Source organism: Sardina pilchardus, chromosome 7 (genome assembly GCF_963854185.1).
Source record: "Sardina pilchardus chromosome 7, fSarPil1.1, whole genome shotgun sequence".
NCBI classification, from domain to species: domain Eukaryota; kingdom Metazoa; phylum Chordata; class Actinopteri; order Clupeiformes; family Clupeidae; genus Sardina; species Sardina pilchardus.
The window spans coordinates 4,248,871-4,267,589 of NC_085000.1; the positions used below are offsets into that span (position 1 = coordinate 4,248,871).

Genomic DNA, 18,719 nt, shown 5'->3' on the forward strand with positions numbered 1-18,719 from the left:
AATGTGATTAATGAATTATGCATAATGAATAATGAAAGAAGGATAATTATGTTGATGAAGATAGAAGAGGAGAAGACAGACAAGGGAGAAAGATGAAGAATGGGAATAATGAAAGATTTAAGAATAGAAACTTGTTGAAGCACACCGTAGTGATGTCATTCAGAGTCAACAAACTTATATAAAATATTAATCAGCAGCATATGTAACATGAGCTACCGTGGCCAGAGACTGCTGTGTGCCTGTGGGGCATCAGCGCCTTAGCGCCATTCAGCTTCAGTCGAGCAAACAAATCTTTTTTTAAATAATGTAAAATAACCTGCCCTGGACCATCTTCCCATACCACGTCTCACACTCCTTATGGAGCCATACAGTCCCTGATGTCACTGTAACCAAGGCAGACCAGAGGCAACAAGCTCTAGACACCCCCCCCACACACACACACACACACACACCACACACACACACACACACACACACACACACACACAAACACACCTCCACTGCCGCCAGAACGTCCTCTAGTGAGCCTGTGCTAGTTCCACGTGCCCATGCTCCTTGTTGCCATGGTAACGGCCGGAGACCGGCCGCACTGTTGACATGGATGCTGTGTAGGATTCTCCTGAATGCAGACTCCAATGCGCAGACTTTCTGTCCTAATCAAATCTATTTTCTCAGCAGTGCAGTAAAGAAAGGCAAAAAAAGGAGAAAACATCCAATAAAATGTGTCTAGGAAAACTTTTACAAATGGAAAGTTCCTTACCTGGTCCAAAGCATGATGCCTATGATGGGGCAATGTTCAGGGGGATATAAGGGGATGGAAAGGGAGATTAGATGGAGGGGTTCAATATAGTATATTTATATAGTTTACAACATAGCAAATAGCCTGTTGAATAAGCAGAAGATAGCCTTCAGTCACAACATAAAAAGGGTAGAGGTTTGGTCGGCTAAATTCTTTCTAAAAAATGCACTTGTGAAGGTCGACATGAGATAATTCCTACAGAGAGAACATGTTGACCGATCCTCTGGGAATTCTATCACTCACAAAAAAAGTGTGAAAAGTGGCACTTTTTTTTTTTTTTTTTGCTGTGAGAAACTCTGGTGCCTGCAAATCCGTTACAGCTGATACCTGCTCAGAACCAATGAAGTGGATGCCATATTGTCTTGTGATATACAGGTATGGTCTGAACATGCTTTCAGCTGTAAGACATATGTTTTGGACATCTCTCCACTCATGAAGAGACAGCATTACATAATGCTAACATGCGGCACATCAGTGAATGCACAAAAATATGTAACATTCTTAACTCAACATTAACAAAGTAAGTAAACTAAACCTCACTGAAAGTGTTAACTCTAATTCTTATGGTAGGCTAATTCTAAGAAGTGTTTTCAGATAAACATGATGCCTAGATAAGTAATTTATCATGTAGGCTGTATACTGTATATAAATATATACATACAGGGAAAAAAAATAAGAAGCCACTGCACATTTTTCTGATGCCATCCTACGGTTGCTGAGTGACATTCGAATGAGTTGAAGGTAGTTTTAACCAAAGATCCTTAATTAATCCGCTTTAACCCTCTCTGTTTTAACATACCACTGCAAAACATTACCAGCCAACTGCAGATATATGTTCTTAACTTTATTGTACTTTTTTCATGGCGCAGTCATCGGCGAAGTAGAAGTCAAATGAAAACCTTAGTTTCAGGACCTTGGACAACGACAGAACAGTCCCATGTCAATGTTGTTTTAGGTTGTGTTTCGCACACGGGTTTTAGTTCACACTATTTAAGTCTTTATTAGGACACTGCTCACGAGTAGGCTATGTAAATATTATGGCGTGATTGTGTGCTCTATGAAAATCTGGTTTTAGAGTTTAGTGTATTGAAGTAGACTACAGACTGTTTTTTTCATGAGCTGTTCTGACTATATCGATGTGATTTATGACCTGCGTTCTTATGTCTGAGCACTAGCACCCCCTGTAGCCATTAGGATGGCTTAAAGTCACAGAGAATGCACCACGAATGAGACAATATGGAGAAGTCAGGGTGTGGGATATTAATCAGCCGTTATTCATTCTAGAAAGCCATTTAACAAAGTTTGTTTTAATTGATTTTATTTTTATTTTTTTTTATGTTTTTGGTGATCCTTGATGTAAGATTTTGTGCAAACATTTAAAACAGATTAACTTTCAAAGTAAACAAATCCTTTGTTCTTGCTGCGTGGCATAGCCTATACGAATCTCACATGGACGCCTGCTCTAAAGAGCAAGTGAGTGCACTAGAACACATGAAACATTTTATTTTTCAAGACAAATATCAGCAATTCCCCCTGGACCCCATAGGCCCACCGGCGCACAGAGATCAGTCGGGGTTGTCTGAACCTGTGGAGTTGTACAACAACTAATATAAGATGTTTACTTTCATAGCCTTTTTTTTTTAGAATTATAGTCTGGTATATCGTGATATCGCGAGTTTCTTCCTATGCCGCTCTAAGGGAATTGAGAGGATAGATAGAAGCGGGACATGAGACACTGGCACCCCTGGTTGTAATAGTCGAGACAGGGAAACTGAGCCAAAATCTGTGTTTTAGCTAGGCCGACGCAATCTGTCCAGCTGCGCGGGACTCGTGCGTAATGAGCTTAGGGAAAGCGCGTGCGGAGAAAACAGTGCGAGCGTGGAGAGGGGGCACGAGGGAGTCGAACCTAGCGGAGAGCAGGCACCACTGTAGTTTGACGAGCAAACCTATTCCAGGGAACTAAAACAACCAGCAAGCCTTCAAAAACACCTCCCCCTCCCTTTGAACTCTCTCTCTCTCTCTCTCTCTCTCTCTCTCCCTCTCTCTCTCTCTCTCTCTCTCTCCCCGACTCTCTCTCTCCGACTCTCACAGAAAAAAAATGTTTCTCTCTTCCCTGAAATCTACAGTAATCTGAATAGCTCGCGACTATGGAAAAGACAACATCGCGGAAAGACTGAGACGTAAACAGGGTACTTGCACTATTTCAACTAACCATACATTTCAAGAAAATTTCCCCCGAGTTCCATTCGGGAAGCTTGAGGGCACGTCTTCTCTCGAATAAGGATCACACGGACCTCGGCTCTCTTCGGTATCAACGGTATGTGAACACTAACCGTCAATTCCCGCTGTATGTACTTCTTGCATTTTTACATTGTTCCTTGAAGTAGCCTTTTTCGTGCTTGTTGGCTATTAGCAGTACGGCATAGAATGTAGTGAAATCAATAGATACCCGCAGACGCTGGCTGTATGTAATCTCGTATGAAACCGTTATCTCCATCAGTGTGTAACTGTTGATTGTAGAAAATAAACAGTGCGGATGAGTAGTATCTGTTATAGCTGCTCGTCTCTATGGATTTTAAGAGTCTAAACCTCCTTGACCGTGTTTAACGTGGCGCTGTATAGCCCGTTGCTTTATACAGAATGCCATCTCCTGTATCAAAAGTTCACGCATCTTGCATGCTTCCACTGATATACTAAGGTGAGTGTTGTGTTTACATCTTGTCCTACACTCTCTTTCTCTTTCCTCTTCCTCCTCTCTCCTCACACAGAAGTAGGCTGATGGAGTTTCTAAACGAATCAGGCTTCGTCGACTTCAGACACCTGCAACTGTACAACGAGTCGCTGTTTCAGAACCACTCTGCTAACGACACAGAGGAGAATTTTCTCCCCAGCGGCTTGAAGATCACCATCGTAATGGTGTACATGATTGTCTGCGTGGTGGGTCTGGTGGGGAACTGTCTGGTCATGTACGTGATCATCAGGTAAGGTTGTTCAAAGTCAATACACAGTCACATCAGTGGATTATGTGCTTGTGTGTGTCACCTTTATATCCATGTCGCTGTTTGACTCTACAGTACCCGAGGCAGTTTCCCATTAGTTAGGGTGGAGATTGTACAGGCAATAGAGGGGAATTCTGGGAACTGGGAATCACCACAATGGCTGTTCTTTGAAACACACACTTGAACACGCAGTACAGAGTCTGCTATAGACTGTATTCTTCAGACAAGTCCTGATGACTATGATTGTCTGGCAAGGTCAAGTTAGCTTAGAGAGGACTTCCATGAGAGAAGGCTTGCTGCCTTACAGTACACGTGCTGTGCTCATCTGGGGCCTTGTACTGTACAGTTCCATGGTCCAGAGCAACTGTTTGGAACATGTCAGGCTGTGATTTACAAACTTCAATGAGTTCTTCTGACAATGCTGGTGAGTGTAATTGAGTGAAAAGACAAAAGAGTAGAGGGGTGGGCCTTCAATATAATTATAGGGACTTTTTGCATGAACAAAAAAAACTTTATAATGATTATGATTTGTAAATATATTTTCTTCTTCATCTTGACACCATTGTTTATAGTAACAACCTTTGTTTTGACCATGTAAACTTTTGTGTTTTGTTTAACCTTCCGCTGTAGTAATTACGTCTTATATGTAACTTATATGATGTGTTACATTGCTGCTTGCACTTTACTCTTAGTGATATAATTCATGTCTATACTGTGTTTACATTGCTAGTATACAAGTTGTGATTAGTAATTGCTAATTGCACACACACACACACACACACACACACACACACACACACACACACACACACACACACACACACGTGTCTTTCAACTGATCTTCATCCCCTAGAATTCCCAAAAGTTGGCTTGTTTTCAAGGCACATATTTGATCAAATCAAGCCCCTGTACCCCACCGTCACCAGCAGGGCCCCCTGCATATTTCTGATCAGGTCACACCTGTTGCCCCCTCACCCTCTCCTTCGTTAACCTTATTTGATATGGAGTTTGTGGACCCTCCATCTGGCCTCTCTCCCCCTCTCTCTGTGTGTGTGTGTGTGTGTGTGTGTGTGTGTGTGTGTGTGTGTGTGTGTGTGTGTGTGTGTGTGTGTGTGTGTGTGTGTGTGTGTGTGTGTGTGTGTGTGAGAGAGAGAGAGAGTTCCCCCAGCAGTGATGACTCGGTAGCATGTGCTGCAGCAGCCTGTGATGTGGTAGTGGTGATGAGCATGTCACTCCTAACCCATTCAATGTAAGGTCAGCAGCTGCCCACTTTTGCTGCTGCTTGTGTTTTTTCGAATCCAGTGGACTTGGGCGTATTCCAAGTACAGTACATGGTTTAGTGACAAACCTGGGTAAGTTAACTAAGTTAAGACAATGGTAAATCTTCTACAACAACAGCCCATTGTCATTGTTATGGAGGTTTAACACTTACCCAGGTTTGCCACTAAACCACATACTTGGAATACCACCCTGGTCAGGGTGTTAACTTGACACTGTGGTTGGGTGATACTGCTTGTGCAGATGAGAGACATATCTGCAACAGCAACACAATACTATTTACGTCTGTGTAACCAGAAGGCTGGCAGGTTAGGTTAGTCATTGCTATATTTTCGGATATGTCTTTAAACACAAATCTGCAATAGATCCAATGCAAATAAGTCCAATGCAATGAATAAGTCCAATGCAAATAAGCCCAATGATAAGCCCAAATGTAAAGAAAGCGGTTGGGCAATATTGATGTATTATGATCAGTTGGTAATATCATTATTGTGACAGGCCTACTAAAGTAGAGCAGATTCTTAATGTTGGGGATTTTACACTAGGGAGGGGATTTTTGAAGATTTCTGGCCTGCTGATTTAGACAGATGTCTGTAGTCTGGAGAGGTGTCTTTAAGGATGGATGCGTTATGTATTTTTCAATCATCGTTTATTTACTTCAATAGTATTCTGCTGACTGTAAAGCCCACTGTGCCATATGCATACTTGCCCTTCATGAAATACATCAAAATAACACTGGAAGATCAATGTGGATTGTCCCTGCATCATCATCACTCTCTATAGTTCTCCCTACTTTATATGTGTCAATTACTTGTAATGTAGTCTTTTATTCCAAGATAAGGCCAAGTGGACTAGTCTTGATTTCAACTGGGCATCTCCTTTCTAGATGCTGGTTAGATTTATATCTGTGATATTAAGCTAATGTTTTTTTTTTTTTTTTTTTCATTTGATGATGAAAAGATAATCTAAAAGAGGTATTACTCCAGTTCCCTGAAGCATGAGGAAAGTACTTGAGCCCGTCTTCATCTCAGCTATAAAAATAAATTATAAAATTTGAGTTGCCTGTTTTTTATCATCCCAATAGGGCTATTCATCCTTAATAGACCTCCAAATAGCCATAAACTATCCATAGTCAGCTACTGTTTTTCTTTACAGGCCTTCTCCATCTCTGTAAAAGTATATTAGAAAACATATGGGCAAGTCGGCTGAGTGGAGTAGGAAGGGCAATTTTCCAGAGAGCATGGGAAAAGGCCGCTAGCCCTGCACTTTTTCACTATAGCTGGTCTATTTCCATCTGATCGATGCTATAGCTTAATGAACGCGCCGTCCTCCAGCATGAGGCTGAATGGAGGGCTTCAGTCTGACAGTATGGAGCATAAATATCCTACCATTCCGGTCTCATGGCACTGTTGCTCTCAAGAAATAGTCTGCTGCCTTCCAGCCGAGCGAGGGTTCTTAGGTCGAGCTTAGGAAGCCAGATGCTGCGCAAGGAATGATCATACCTTGCATTTGTAAGCAGAGTCATGTCATGTGTTATGTGTATGTACTGTATTTGTGTGTGTTTGACAGTGTGTTTGTTTATACAATGGCATCTGGTTGTTGAAGGCAATACTTACAGTATGAATCTGCCAGGGAGGATGACTGGGTGATGATGCTCTAACTGAGGAGAAAGCACACTGTTGACTCCTGAGCTGACTCTGCTGTTTAAAGGATCATGGATTGACATTGCGTGCAGCCTACAGCAGCTAGTGCACTAACCGCCTTTTGCAGTGAGCTGCACTTCTATAGCCTCCAAGTCAGTGGGGTAATTTGTGCTCTTGCAGCGGTAATCTTGAGTAATATGGGTCAAGAGAGAGAGAGAGAAAGAGAGAGAGCACTACATGTTTGTTACATGTGCAAAATCAGCACTAAAGCACATGATTGCATTGGAGCCTCCGTGAAGAAAATCTCTGTGTCAAACCTAACTGTCCAGAAGCTTCTCTATGTCATGCTCTACACTTTTAGATGTACCTTTAGGTGGAATATTAATATGGTGTGGTAATATGGTTTGTATTTTGTTTCGTTGTGATAGCAAATGAGGAAGAAGTATTTTGATGTTAACCCAAAGCCAATATCAACAGAAGCAGTCAGTCAACTGCAGACCTCGCCCCATCAGGGAGTATTAGCCAGAGTGGAACTGAATTTCAGTGAAACTGACTTTCAGTATCTGAGCCAGATCCTGATTATCATGACGAGAGGACGGAGCAATTGCAACTCTCTGCCTGTTGAAACATTTGTAGTACTTTAGACCAGTGCTCTTAAAGGGATATTCCGCCATTTTTGGAAATACGCTCATTTTCCACCTCCCCTCGAGCAAAACAATCGATATTTACCTTGTTCCCGTTCATCCAGCCATTCTGTGAGTCTGGCGATACAACTTTTAGCTTCAGCCTAGCACAGATCATTGAATCGGATTAGACCATTAGCTTCTCGCCTGCTAGCTTCATGTTTAAAAGTGACTACGATTTCTGGTAATTTTCCCATTTAAAACGTGTCTCCTCTCAAGTTAGAAAGTGCAATAAGACCAACTGAAAATGAAACCTGGCATTTTTCTGGGCTGATTTGACATGGAACTACACTCTCATCTGGCGTAATAATCAAGGCAACTTGCAGCTACTGGCACTACTACTGCTTGTTGTTTATGGGGACTATTTTCAGATGCTGCGTACGATATCACTGCGCCTATGGTACGTTTGCAAGTTGCCTTGATTATTACGCCAGATGAGAGTGTAGTTCCATGTCAAATCAGCCCAGAAAAACGCCAGGTTTCATTTTCAGTTGGTCTTATTGCACTTTCTAACTTGAGAGGAGACACGTTTTAAATGTGAAAATTACCAGAAATCTTAGTCACTTATAAACATGAAGCTAGCAGGCGAGAAGCTAATGGTCTAATCCGATTCAATGATCTGTGCTAGGCTGAAGCTAAAAGTTGTATCGCCAGACTCACAGAATGGCTGGATGAACGGGAAGAAGGTAAACATCGATTGTTTTGCTCGAGGGGAGGTGGAAAATGAGCGTATTTCCAAAAATGGCGGAATATCCCTTTAAAGTTAAAGCAGACGGACCCGATTATGGTGCCCTCCTTTTTTCTCTGCTATCTCTTTATCGTGCTGCCGGGTCACAATTGAAGCACTTTGTTCGGTGAGCGTAAAAATAGTTTTGGAGGACTGGTCCAAATTGTCTTCCAAAAATGTTCTGTTATTCCTGTGTGCAGCCAGTTCCTGTGATTGTAGTGAAAGTTAATTGTTGCAGCAGACAGTCTGCAAATGGAACACTTCAGTAACACGCCTGTTGCCTGGTGCTGCTTGCCTGTTAGACCTATTTAAGAATAATCATATGTCTAATGTTATTTATGCAGCTTTGGAATAGATGCGTCAAATAGCCATGAAAATAATGAGCTAATTCTTAGTCAATTAGCTCACTCTGCAATATGAGTTAATGACTTTAGGCATGCAATATTGGAATGGGCTACAGGGGTGTTGCATTAATGGCTTCAGCTGTTGGCTGTGAGTTATAAGTTCATTTCACAAACTTGGAAATTGCGTTTCATTGGAAGGAAACCAATAAAACAGAGGACTCATGGGGGACAGGAGCAGAGGGTGATCATTTTGAAGAAAAAAAGGTTCCTATAGTGAGATCAACAAATCGGTCTCTCTCTCTCACTCTCTTCCTCTCTCTCTCAAACCCTCAAGATGTCTGTTCGTTGTATGTTTTCATTTCTTGTATCTTCCTCGCAGCCAACAGGGAGAGAAAGAGAGCATTTGCCCAGGATTTGTCAGATCATTGTGTTTTTATTGAGGTTGTCCTCTGCTCTTCTTTGTTTCAATCGCACAAGACCTGGAGCTGGAAAAGGTGCTCTAGAAGCGAGGCCTTCCGTTATCTGTCTGCATTTATCAACTTAGCTGAGAATCCCCCGGGGATTTTGGAGTTGTCACAGCCCACTGACTTCTCGCTGTGATTCGATGTCTTTGGTATTAGGGTGATACTCTCTCCATCACTTTTCTAAAACAAGAGTCATCGACAAGCTGTCCCTGGAGTGAGCCATATCTGTCAGATGACACATGTTGCTAGGAACCTTTTTGTGGTTATTGTGGACTCTCTGCCTGGCTGAGTGCTTCATCCCCCTGATACTACTTTCTCTAATAGCTATCATTTAGTTTTCAATGCTTCCAGTCATCAGATCATATCGCGGTCACCTATTAGGAAATTGAATGACCTCGGTTTGATGTTGAAAGTCTCTATGACCATTCGATTTTCTTTGTTGTGTCTTGCGGTGTGTTCAAACCACTTTCCATGCTTTTTGCTGCTGTTGGTTCAATAAGAGCTTTCTGCAGTAACGTATGAGTACTCTGGGTTAGCACTTCTGTCATCTTTTCTTTTTGCAGTTGTTTGAGGCTGTGCTCACAACATGTTTTTTTTTTTTTTTTTTTTTTTTTTTTTTTAACTCCACCAGTGACTGAAGCAAAGAATTGAGCAGATATTGACATATTACAGTTCCTCTTTGGTGCTCTAGTATTATGACTGTATTTTGCTTCTTTTTGCAAAGAAAATAATATCCATGGTCTAGAAAGCATTTTACCTTCAAACCTTCGAATTATTTGTAAGATTATTTGTAAGGGATAAGAAATGGTTAGATTCAAGAAGTGATATACTGTACCCAAAAGAAAATGCATGTATTGGCCTGTTTTCAGCTAATACTGTTTTTGCTATGATTTTAACATTATTGACCCCATTCTTATCAAACTTGCATATTTCTTGAATCCGTGTTGTTTCATAAGACTATTTTCGTCCTCTGTCCTTGTGGAGGTTTCTGGGGTTGGTATTGTTACAAGCAAGAATTGGGTTCACGATACCACTTGAGTCAGCCATTCAAGTACCAGAGAGGCTTCTTTTCCAGTCATTATCAGGTCAGTTCTTAGAAGATGAGCCTTTGCGACTACCAGTGTGTGTTTTTTCCCATCCTCTGCAGACAGAAACATTATGTTTTAAATGTGCTTTGCATTCATCACAGGCCTCTTTTGGAGCACTCTCTTTTTGATTTGATCCGCGGCGTGGTGCCTAAGGAGTTAACAACGGAAACGCTGCGGTGCAAGTCGTTTGTGCTAATGACGCCTCAGATGGCGATTTATGGGGGAGGACAAATTTATTTCACTGAGGGTAATTTCCCCAAGCTCGAGCTCAATATGCAGTCATTCTATATTTTCCCCGTTCTTTTATGAGACTTCATTTTCTCCAACAGATCAGCAGCCAAGTGCAGTTGTGTGTGCAGTGGTGGTAAGGTACTGGTGTTTGTGTGTAGGTCAATATGTTTATGTGTGCCTGTGTGTGTGTGTGTGTGTGTGGCGGGCATGGGCACCGGGGTTGGGGGGGAAGGGGGTACTGACAGTAGCTCACTGGCTGACAATGCACTTTATTTACCGTACGTGCCCCTGCAGTCAAACACAGACGCTGTAGTGCTCTTGGCTGGCAGCGAACAGCTCTATTCTGGCTGGCATCCTCCCAAAATCTGTGCAAAAATACTACAGAAAGCAGCAGACACTGCGCTCAGATTTGTAAATCATTCATCATTCACAGACATGAGCGATAGGAATCTAATAATATTGTCATGTCTTCCTTCCGGGTGACTTACCTGAAATAGAGGTTTTACAGAAGTTTTCTTTTGAAAATAAGCCTCGAGTCTAGTGCAGACTGATATTGTATTGAGTAATTGAAACACTTTGCTTGTGTTTAGCCATGTTTTTATTTTGATTTGTGGTCAATTTGCCTATTATTTACAAGGAACATTGGTTTGTTATCATGCTGTCAATTTATTAAAATGATATTATACAGTAGAATATAAAATGATGTAATGATGTGGAGTTCACAGTTATTCGTACAAGAAAGGTTTGGCCAAAAATGCATCAAAACTAAATAAAAGGCAAGGCATAGACAGAAGCATAGCTAGACAACAAGAAACTTGTTTCTTCATTTAGGCAGAGCTGAGCCTCCCTCCTCTGTTGACTTCTCTTGGGAGTTGAGCCTGGGCTGGATCCCCTGAAGGGCTTGAAGGGGCATTAGAACAATAAAATAGTTTAGTCTAGATTCAATACAATTTCAGTGCAGGTCCCCTAGTGGTATGTGATCACAGTGTGTTATGGCTTAGTAGCATATTTCTTTTTTTCTCAATTTATTCATATTTTTGCATGGTAGTCATCTGGGACAGGAAACAACAACATTGCATTCAGTACGAGACTCACTAGACTCACTATTTTGATGTCGATTATAATGAAATGTTGATCTTTTTTCATACATGGCACTCTGTAATCCACCGTTGTGGTTTATATAGACAGTTCTCATTTGTGTCTGTAAATGGTTTCTCACCTTTTGGATTTCCTTGCAAGACAGTAAATTAATCCAGTTACATTGCAGAGATAAGCAGATTATTTTCATTGATTTCTGCAGTGTAACAAGGACAGTGGTTTTCACAACAGCGTAAGTCAAGGCATTTTCACCCAGACGCAGCGTTAGAAACAGAGTGTGTCCAGATGTCGTCTCTGGCCTGTCTCTAATCTAATCAAATAGAAAGCTTTGCATGTCCCTTGAGCAGTGACAGTGACAGTGAAGAGAGAGGCAAAGCAGACCCTGCGTCTATGTTAGTTTCTGTCTTCATGCATATTCTCTGTTTCGTGCACTGAAGGATGTCAGGTACAGGTGAGTATTGATTAAAAGTGATTAATTAAGACGGCACATTAATGCACATTGGTAGGAGATGGTAGAAAGGTGAAAAGTAGTAAGAGTTGGTTGGCTGGTTTGTAAGGACTAGTTTGAGAATGAGCATTGCAGTGGAAGATGCATAATCACATGCAACGTGCAATAGAAATTGCTACTGCTGGATGTCAGACTGAATGGATTTTCCTTATAATGTGGAAGTACAACCAATGGGATATTCACCAATTTAATTATTGATGTGATACTCCTAACAACATCGTTAACTATCAATATGGATGTTGAAGATACTGAAACTTGTAAGATTAGGCCTAAGGTGTAAGACTCCTTGGGCTCAAATTTGAATCTTAACGCACACAATCTGCTGAAATCACTCAATGAGAACATGGTGGACAAATATCTGGTAATTCATTGACACATCGCATAACGTAGTGTAGTACTGTAGCAATCAGTTGAGTGAGTTGGCTTTGATTTTTTGAATCATTCATAAAAAAAGAGCTTGCAGACTATGTCAACGACTATCTAATCAATATAGACGTTCAAATGACTTTCCCTGTAACAAAGAGCTTGTGGCATCTCCAAAAGCACTGAGTTCATGTAGTTTTGTTTTGTCAAAAACGGTTTCTGTTGTTAAAGCTGATTGGTAATGTCTTTCAATGGCCCCCGACTTGATTATGAGCAACAGCTACAATAAGTCAGTCTACCATTAGCACAAACAATGGATTAGCATAACGTGCATGGCTTTCGTAGCAAGAAGGCCATCCAGACAACTAGAGTGCATAACAAATGAATACTCACTCAGAGGTCCATATTTATTTTTAAGAATAAATTCTGAGAGAGACGGATAGTGCTTTATTTATAAAAGCATAGTGATTTTCCAGGTTGCAGTCTAAATATTTAAGGGGATCGTGTGTTTAACAAATCCCTTAAGAACGGGTACAATAAAGCACTGACAGTGACAAATCTTAGACTGTAGACAGTATATAGTGTGTGTATATTGCACAACTTGTAGAATGTGCATATGGATATTGGATAAGAATCTGTGGGGTCTCTACATTTATCATCTTTTCAGCATATGCATATTGACTGATTGTAGCTGTGCTGTGGTGAAAGTTTATCTCCTAAAGGATATGCTTTCCTCTCAGATTCTTTTTTCAAAGATGTGGTTCTTCTTCCACAGAGTTATCTGTTTTTAAGACATTGCACCTATGAAATAATGAATGAAGGTGCATTAGGGCTGCGTGTTCTTTTGACAATAAGAATGAATGTACAAGCAGAAGCTTTTAAATGTACTTTATTCTTCCCTTCGGTCCATACACTAATGCATGGTTCTGATAATGTGACTGTATTGGATGGTAATTGATCAAGTGTCATCATCTAAGCACTTTGTTTATTCTAAAGAGAGTTGGAACATGTTGTATGGAAAATGCAATGCATGGAAGAAGAAGCTTTGTTGCCATTGAAAACCTCTTGAGCCTCAACCTGCGACTGATGCCAATGTAAACATTTACGGCAGTGTGTTTGTGTATGCCATGCTTCACCCTACCAGCGCCATCCACTTTGTTTAGCTTTGATTGACATAATGGAGAGAGGGGGTCCGGTGGGGCTGGCGGTGTTATTGCCTGAAATGGAAAGCAGGCAGGTCTACCCAGCCCCGTCCGTCATCTGGGCCGAGCTGATCTCCGCGCTCCCGACCACTGACGTGTACCGCGCATTCCCTGAGCGCCGCCGTGTGTTTGGAATCCTTTACACCCAATTACCCCGAGCACAGAGCACAGTGTTTCACAGTTGCCGTCGAGAGAGATTGATTTCACCCCGTCGGAACAGACAAAAGGTTGTATATATATTTAGTCTGTGACACGCCACCTGCATCTTTTGTTGAAGCTCTCGCTATACATTGAGGGCAACTGTAAGCGACAGACGTGAGTGTCTCTATAGAATTGTCGAAGTCAGTGGTTATAATTATCTCACCAGAGTTTCCGCAGTCATAGTGTGGTGCAGGTATATTTGTGTGGTCGAGTCTTTCAGAGCTTTTCATCTTTGTGTCATGTTCTCTCCATCATACTTGTCATTCCATTCATTGTAAGATTACAGGAGACAGTGGCGCACTGAAGAACAATGGGTTGGCCTTTACAGAAGTCTCCTTCCATCAGTAGAGAGCTCGGACCATTACTCTTGCAGCTGTTGGGTATATCCGTGAAATGCACGTTTTGGCCTGCTGACTGACTGGCACCATCTTGCAAAATGAAGAAACATTATCATTAGCTTCATCTGAGAGGTCCTTGTCAGCAGGCCCTGCTGTGTGATTTTACTGCCCACCAGTGATTGATCGCTGTGCAATAGCAAAGGGCTTTTAATAACAACTTGTCCATTTAAAGGGATATCATGGAGCCAAGTCATTTCATTTGCCATTAGACTTATATTATCTACCGTATATTCAGTTTTAATTGCCTCTCAGATTATTCGGGTGTTGCCAGAGAACTTTATGAATGATTGAACTGGGTTCAATAACTGGCATGTGTTTCATTTTTCAAAATGACTTCTTTTTTAGTATAAGCACTTTATCACATTGAAATGATTCCTGTTGTTATTTAATTCATCATCAAATAGATTAAAATCTGTAAAATGGCAGGACATGCTCCAGAAATGCATTCAGCGCATTTTGTTGGTCTGTTCTGGGTGCGAACAATCCCTCCCCAGGAAATGAACAGGTATGACTTGTAGGCCCTCAGTGAGTGAGAAGCCTCTCTTCTACCCCTCAGTAACATTACACTGCCTCTCTGCCGGTGTTCATGTTGACACTGATCTTTAATAATGCAGGAACCTCATTAAATTTTGAAATATTATGGTATAGGAGATGAAATTAAATTCCTCAAGTCTATTTTTTTCTCCCATTTCCCTTTATTGAGCTGCTCTGTGCCCACAAGGCAGAAAAACGCTACAGTTATTTTGAATAAATCATCATACATGAAATGTCATGAAAAGTTTATGTGGCACAGCATCAAGAGATTTTTTCCTACTTCTTTCGTGTCGCCATCAAGGCATCTTTGAAAGGAGTAAAACATATTAATATGTTCATTTTGAGGCCTAGCTTTAATTTCCACTGGGCTGGGATCACCTTTTCAGGATCAAATGATTCCATTGCTTGTTTATAATTACCTTTAATTAACATAATCCAATCAAATATTATGATTTGCTCATAGCTTCAAAGGCCAAGAGTGACACTGATGTGGGGAGTCATGCATTTTGAAAAGTTATATTTATGAGGAGCACTGACTGACTCATAAGCTTGTATTGGGACCCGTCTGGGCCAATCTCCCATTCATTATGGCAAATTATCAAATTGTTTTGGTGTTCTGAAGTTCTATTATGCCCCAGGACATCTCTCCCTCACTCCTTCTCTTTTTCTTTTCATACCTTTGTCTCTCTCTCTCTCTCTCTCTCTCTCTCTCTCTCTCTCTCTCTGAGACGTAAGACAGAGAGAGAGTGAGAGAGTGTTCTTCCACTGAACAAGTCTAACACCCTCGTAAGTCCTTCCAGCTTTCACACTCTCTCTGATGGCTTAAATTCCCAGGACACAAACACCTTGCCTGCCAACTTTAAACACCGGGACAGATTACATAAACAAACCCAAATGACATCTGAACAGGAACACTGAGCTGAATATTAAGCTTCACATAGCATGATGACACTAATTATTTTGCTAATTGGTTTTCATCAAACAAATACCACTCTGCCGGTTAAATGAATTCAAATGATAAACATGAAACCCCACTGTACATTGCTCAACATTTAAAAAAGCGTGTGTAGATTCACACTCCCCCTGGTGCCCCATAAAAGGACTTTGCACTTGTTTGGGTTGTTATGCCTTCCATAGCCAAATATTGTGGAAATACATGTAAATCTTGGCCAGAAAGACGTTAACGGAAAACGCAAACAAAGAATGGAGAGTAAGCTGATGAGTGTCAGAGAGGAGCAGGGGTGTTAATACTGATGCTTACTTTATCACAGCACTGCTTAAGCATGATCTCACTGATAAATGGTATACAGCAAGAGGACAGTGTGAACAGAGTGGTTAAATATGGTCAGAGATGTTCAGCATCTTTGACTCATTTGATCATACTTAGTCTGATTGTGTTACTTTTTGCCATTTTTGGTTACATATACACGTAATGTTCCACAGTTTCAAGAGAGACGGGGTCAGAACCCAGCGGAAAAGTGTTTAATAACATTTGCTTTAAGCAGCTAATGAACACATTTTTTATCAGCTGTCAGAGTGTTATGGTCTACAAGAAACTGTTTACAGCAACAATGTGTTGCCTTAAAATGTTAGTGACATTTTGCTAATAATTTCGCAGCTTATTGCTGCTACACTGACTTAACTAATATAACACTGTCACATAAGGAGCATGAAACTTTTCATCAGTTTTAGACTATTTCGGTACTAATTGTATACCACCTAGTATGATGGAAATCCAATTGAAAAGGGTAATTCCCACTTTGTGTTTCTTTAAAGAAGAATTATCTATAAACAGCTTTACAGTACGTGACCAACCATATGGATTTCACTCAGTGACGTTGTGACTTGGGATGATAATTAAATCGGGAACTGAAAATAAGCTCAACTGCATTGTGGTGACACTTTCAAAACTTAACATGGAAAACTAACCCATGCTCATTCATACAGTATGAATAGAATAGTGTACAGTAACAAAACACTGCTACACAGAACATCTAAGCCAGCATGGAAACATCCATGAGAAAACAACTGAATAGCTGTGAGCACAAATCTGCAGAGTGAAGAGTCTTGAGCAGAGGATATGGGTGGAGAGATATGCGGCATGAACCAAAACCAAGGCATGCACAGAATCTGAAAGCCTGAAATTCAATAATGAACGCAGAGGGAATATGGTTAAATGCATTCCCCAGGTGGGCTAGAGTTTCCACTCTTGTTAGGGGGTGAGCTGGAGAGAAATAGTGGAACTATGTAGATAGTTCACACTGCACAGGGCTGGAGAAGAAACAGAGTGGTGTCACCCGGGGCCTGGAGAGTCACAGTCACATCCCTGGCACACAACCCTCTAAGGGGACGAAGTGGTGGCCGCAAACAGGGAGGTGGGAGACAGCTGGCACTGCTGATGGAGCTGATAGCTTAATAGACTCAGTTACTCTCACTCTTAGTGCCAGGCTCCTAATGGACAGGGGTGACAGGGCGACAGGACAGGCTTACAGAGAAACTCAGCTGATATAGGATCAAAAACAGCTCGGATGCTCGGATGCAGCATAATTGCATGGGATGATGGAATTCCATGCAAAGCATTTTTTTTTTCTGAAGATGAATTCCTTCGCTTGAATGTTGATTCTAACTTGATTGCAGTTCCTGCTGCACTTGAAAGTTACTTAGGGTCAAAAGCTTCAGATAAATTAGTACATAAACTGCTTTGTTTTTGCTTCCTTTATCTTCATATTCTCTACTGATATAAATTGTTAAACTCAGTGAGTCAGACATGCATTTTCTACTGTCTACTGACCTGGAAATGCAAATAGTAAGGGATGCTAAAACTGCTTCATTCTTCATGAGTAGTATAGCAATGATGCAGGCATTTAGTGGATCCGAAACTTCTGCAGGTCTGTGTACAGTGTCCTATTAATGTAGAATCCAGAAAGGGATGGATCTCAACAACATGTCATTGAGAATTACTGCTCTTTATGACCTCCACATGAGTATATTTTTAGACTCTACTAACGGCTGTAACCGAGCCAAGTCTTTTGTGCTCCTGAGTTGTGCTCTGCTCTTGCCCCGGCACAAAGGAGGCTGTATTGTATTGGTCTCTCCTTCGCCCCGCTCCTTGCTCCCGGTACGTCCCCCTGCGCTGTGCCAGAATCAGGCAGCACAAAGAATCAGTGTGAGGAAATGAGCTATGCGGCATAATTATCTCATCATTATGCTTTCAAAGGAAAAGGACCAGCCACACTTAAACCTTCCAGAAAAGGCCCACGCCGAGAGGCACTGGAATAATCTCCGTGAGCGTTTCAAAACACATTATGCTGTTTTTTTTCAAAAGAGGCCGAGGGGTGGCACCGAAAATAGAGAGATGAAGAAGAAGCAGAAAGGTAGAAGGTACGTGATGGCAGGATGTACTGTAGACGAAAAGAGAGAATGAGAGAGCGCGCGAGCTTGGGGGTGTGAAGTGGGGGAAGAGCAGAAGGCGAGGCAGGGAGAGGTGACAGGCTGGTGGGGGTGGGAAGTTGGGATCCAGAGACGAGAAGTAGCGCTAGCATGCCACAGATGAGAGGGAGTTGCTGTTCCCTTTTAGTCCCTGCTCCCCGAGCGAGAGCTGTATCAACCTATTTCGCAGTCGTCAAAAGATTTTGGCACTGTTTGTTGTGGGCCCATTGGAAATGTGTCACTCTCGATGAAGAAAAGAGCTGTAGCCTATCTGGAGGAGGACAGGAAGATATGTACAATTGCCAGGAAATTGCAACAGAGCACACTGCACAGTTGCTAAACTTCTGGCACCTCAGCGCACAAACTTAAAAACAAGCACTGATGTTGAGAAGGTTGTTTCTGTATTCTCCCAGTGCTCTAGCTAAAGTAAGGATTTGTGTGCGTCTTCTTTTGTCATTTCCTTTTAGCATTTAGCATTTCCTTTTAGGCTCATCTCAAACAAAATGCTAAATTTCCTCAGTGAATAGCTATTTCATCTCGCCGTTTTGGAAAGTATCAAGGGTGTATAGTTCAGATTAGTATGTAGATAGTTTTTTTTTTTGTGGCCTACAGCCATTTAAAAAAAGTTCAATGTGACATACATGTACACCCAACCCACACCCAAGTCCTTTCTACACCTAATAATTGTATAGGATTCATGTCACTGTAAATCTCCTTAACATTTAAAAGT

At 41.4% G+C, this 18,719-nt stretch overlaps 1 protein-coding gene across 1 annotated transcript in view; it reads left to right on the forward strand.

Annotated features, from left to right (window-relative positions):
- Positions 1–2,968: 2,968 nt before the first annotated feature.
- The window catches only part of oprl1 (opiate receptor-like 1), a 28,387-nt gene continuing 12,636 nt past the window's right edge, over positions 2,969–18,719 (forward strand). The window contains exons 1-2 of the mRNA XM_062542094.1: positions 2,969–3,116; positions 3,568–3,780. Coding sequence (XP_062398078.1) covers positions 3,578–3,780 — 203 coding nt within the window. The 5' untranslated portion in view covers positions 2,969–3,116; positions 3,568–3,577. The remainder of the gene's footprint in view (positions 3,117–3,567; positions 3,781–18,719) is intronic.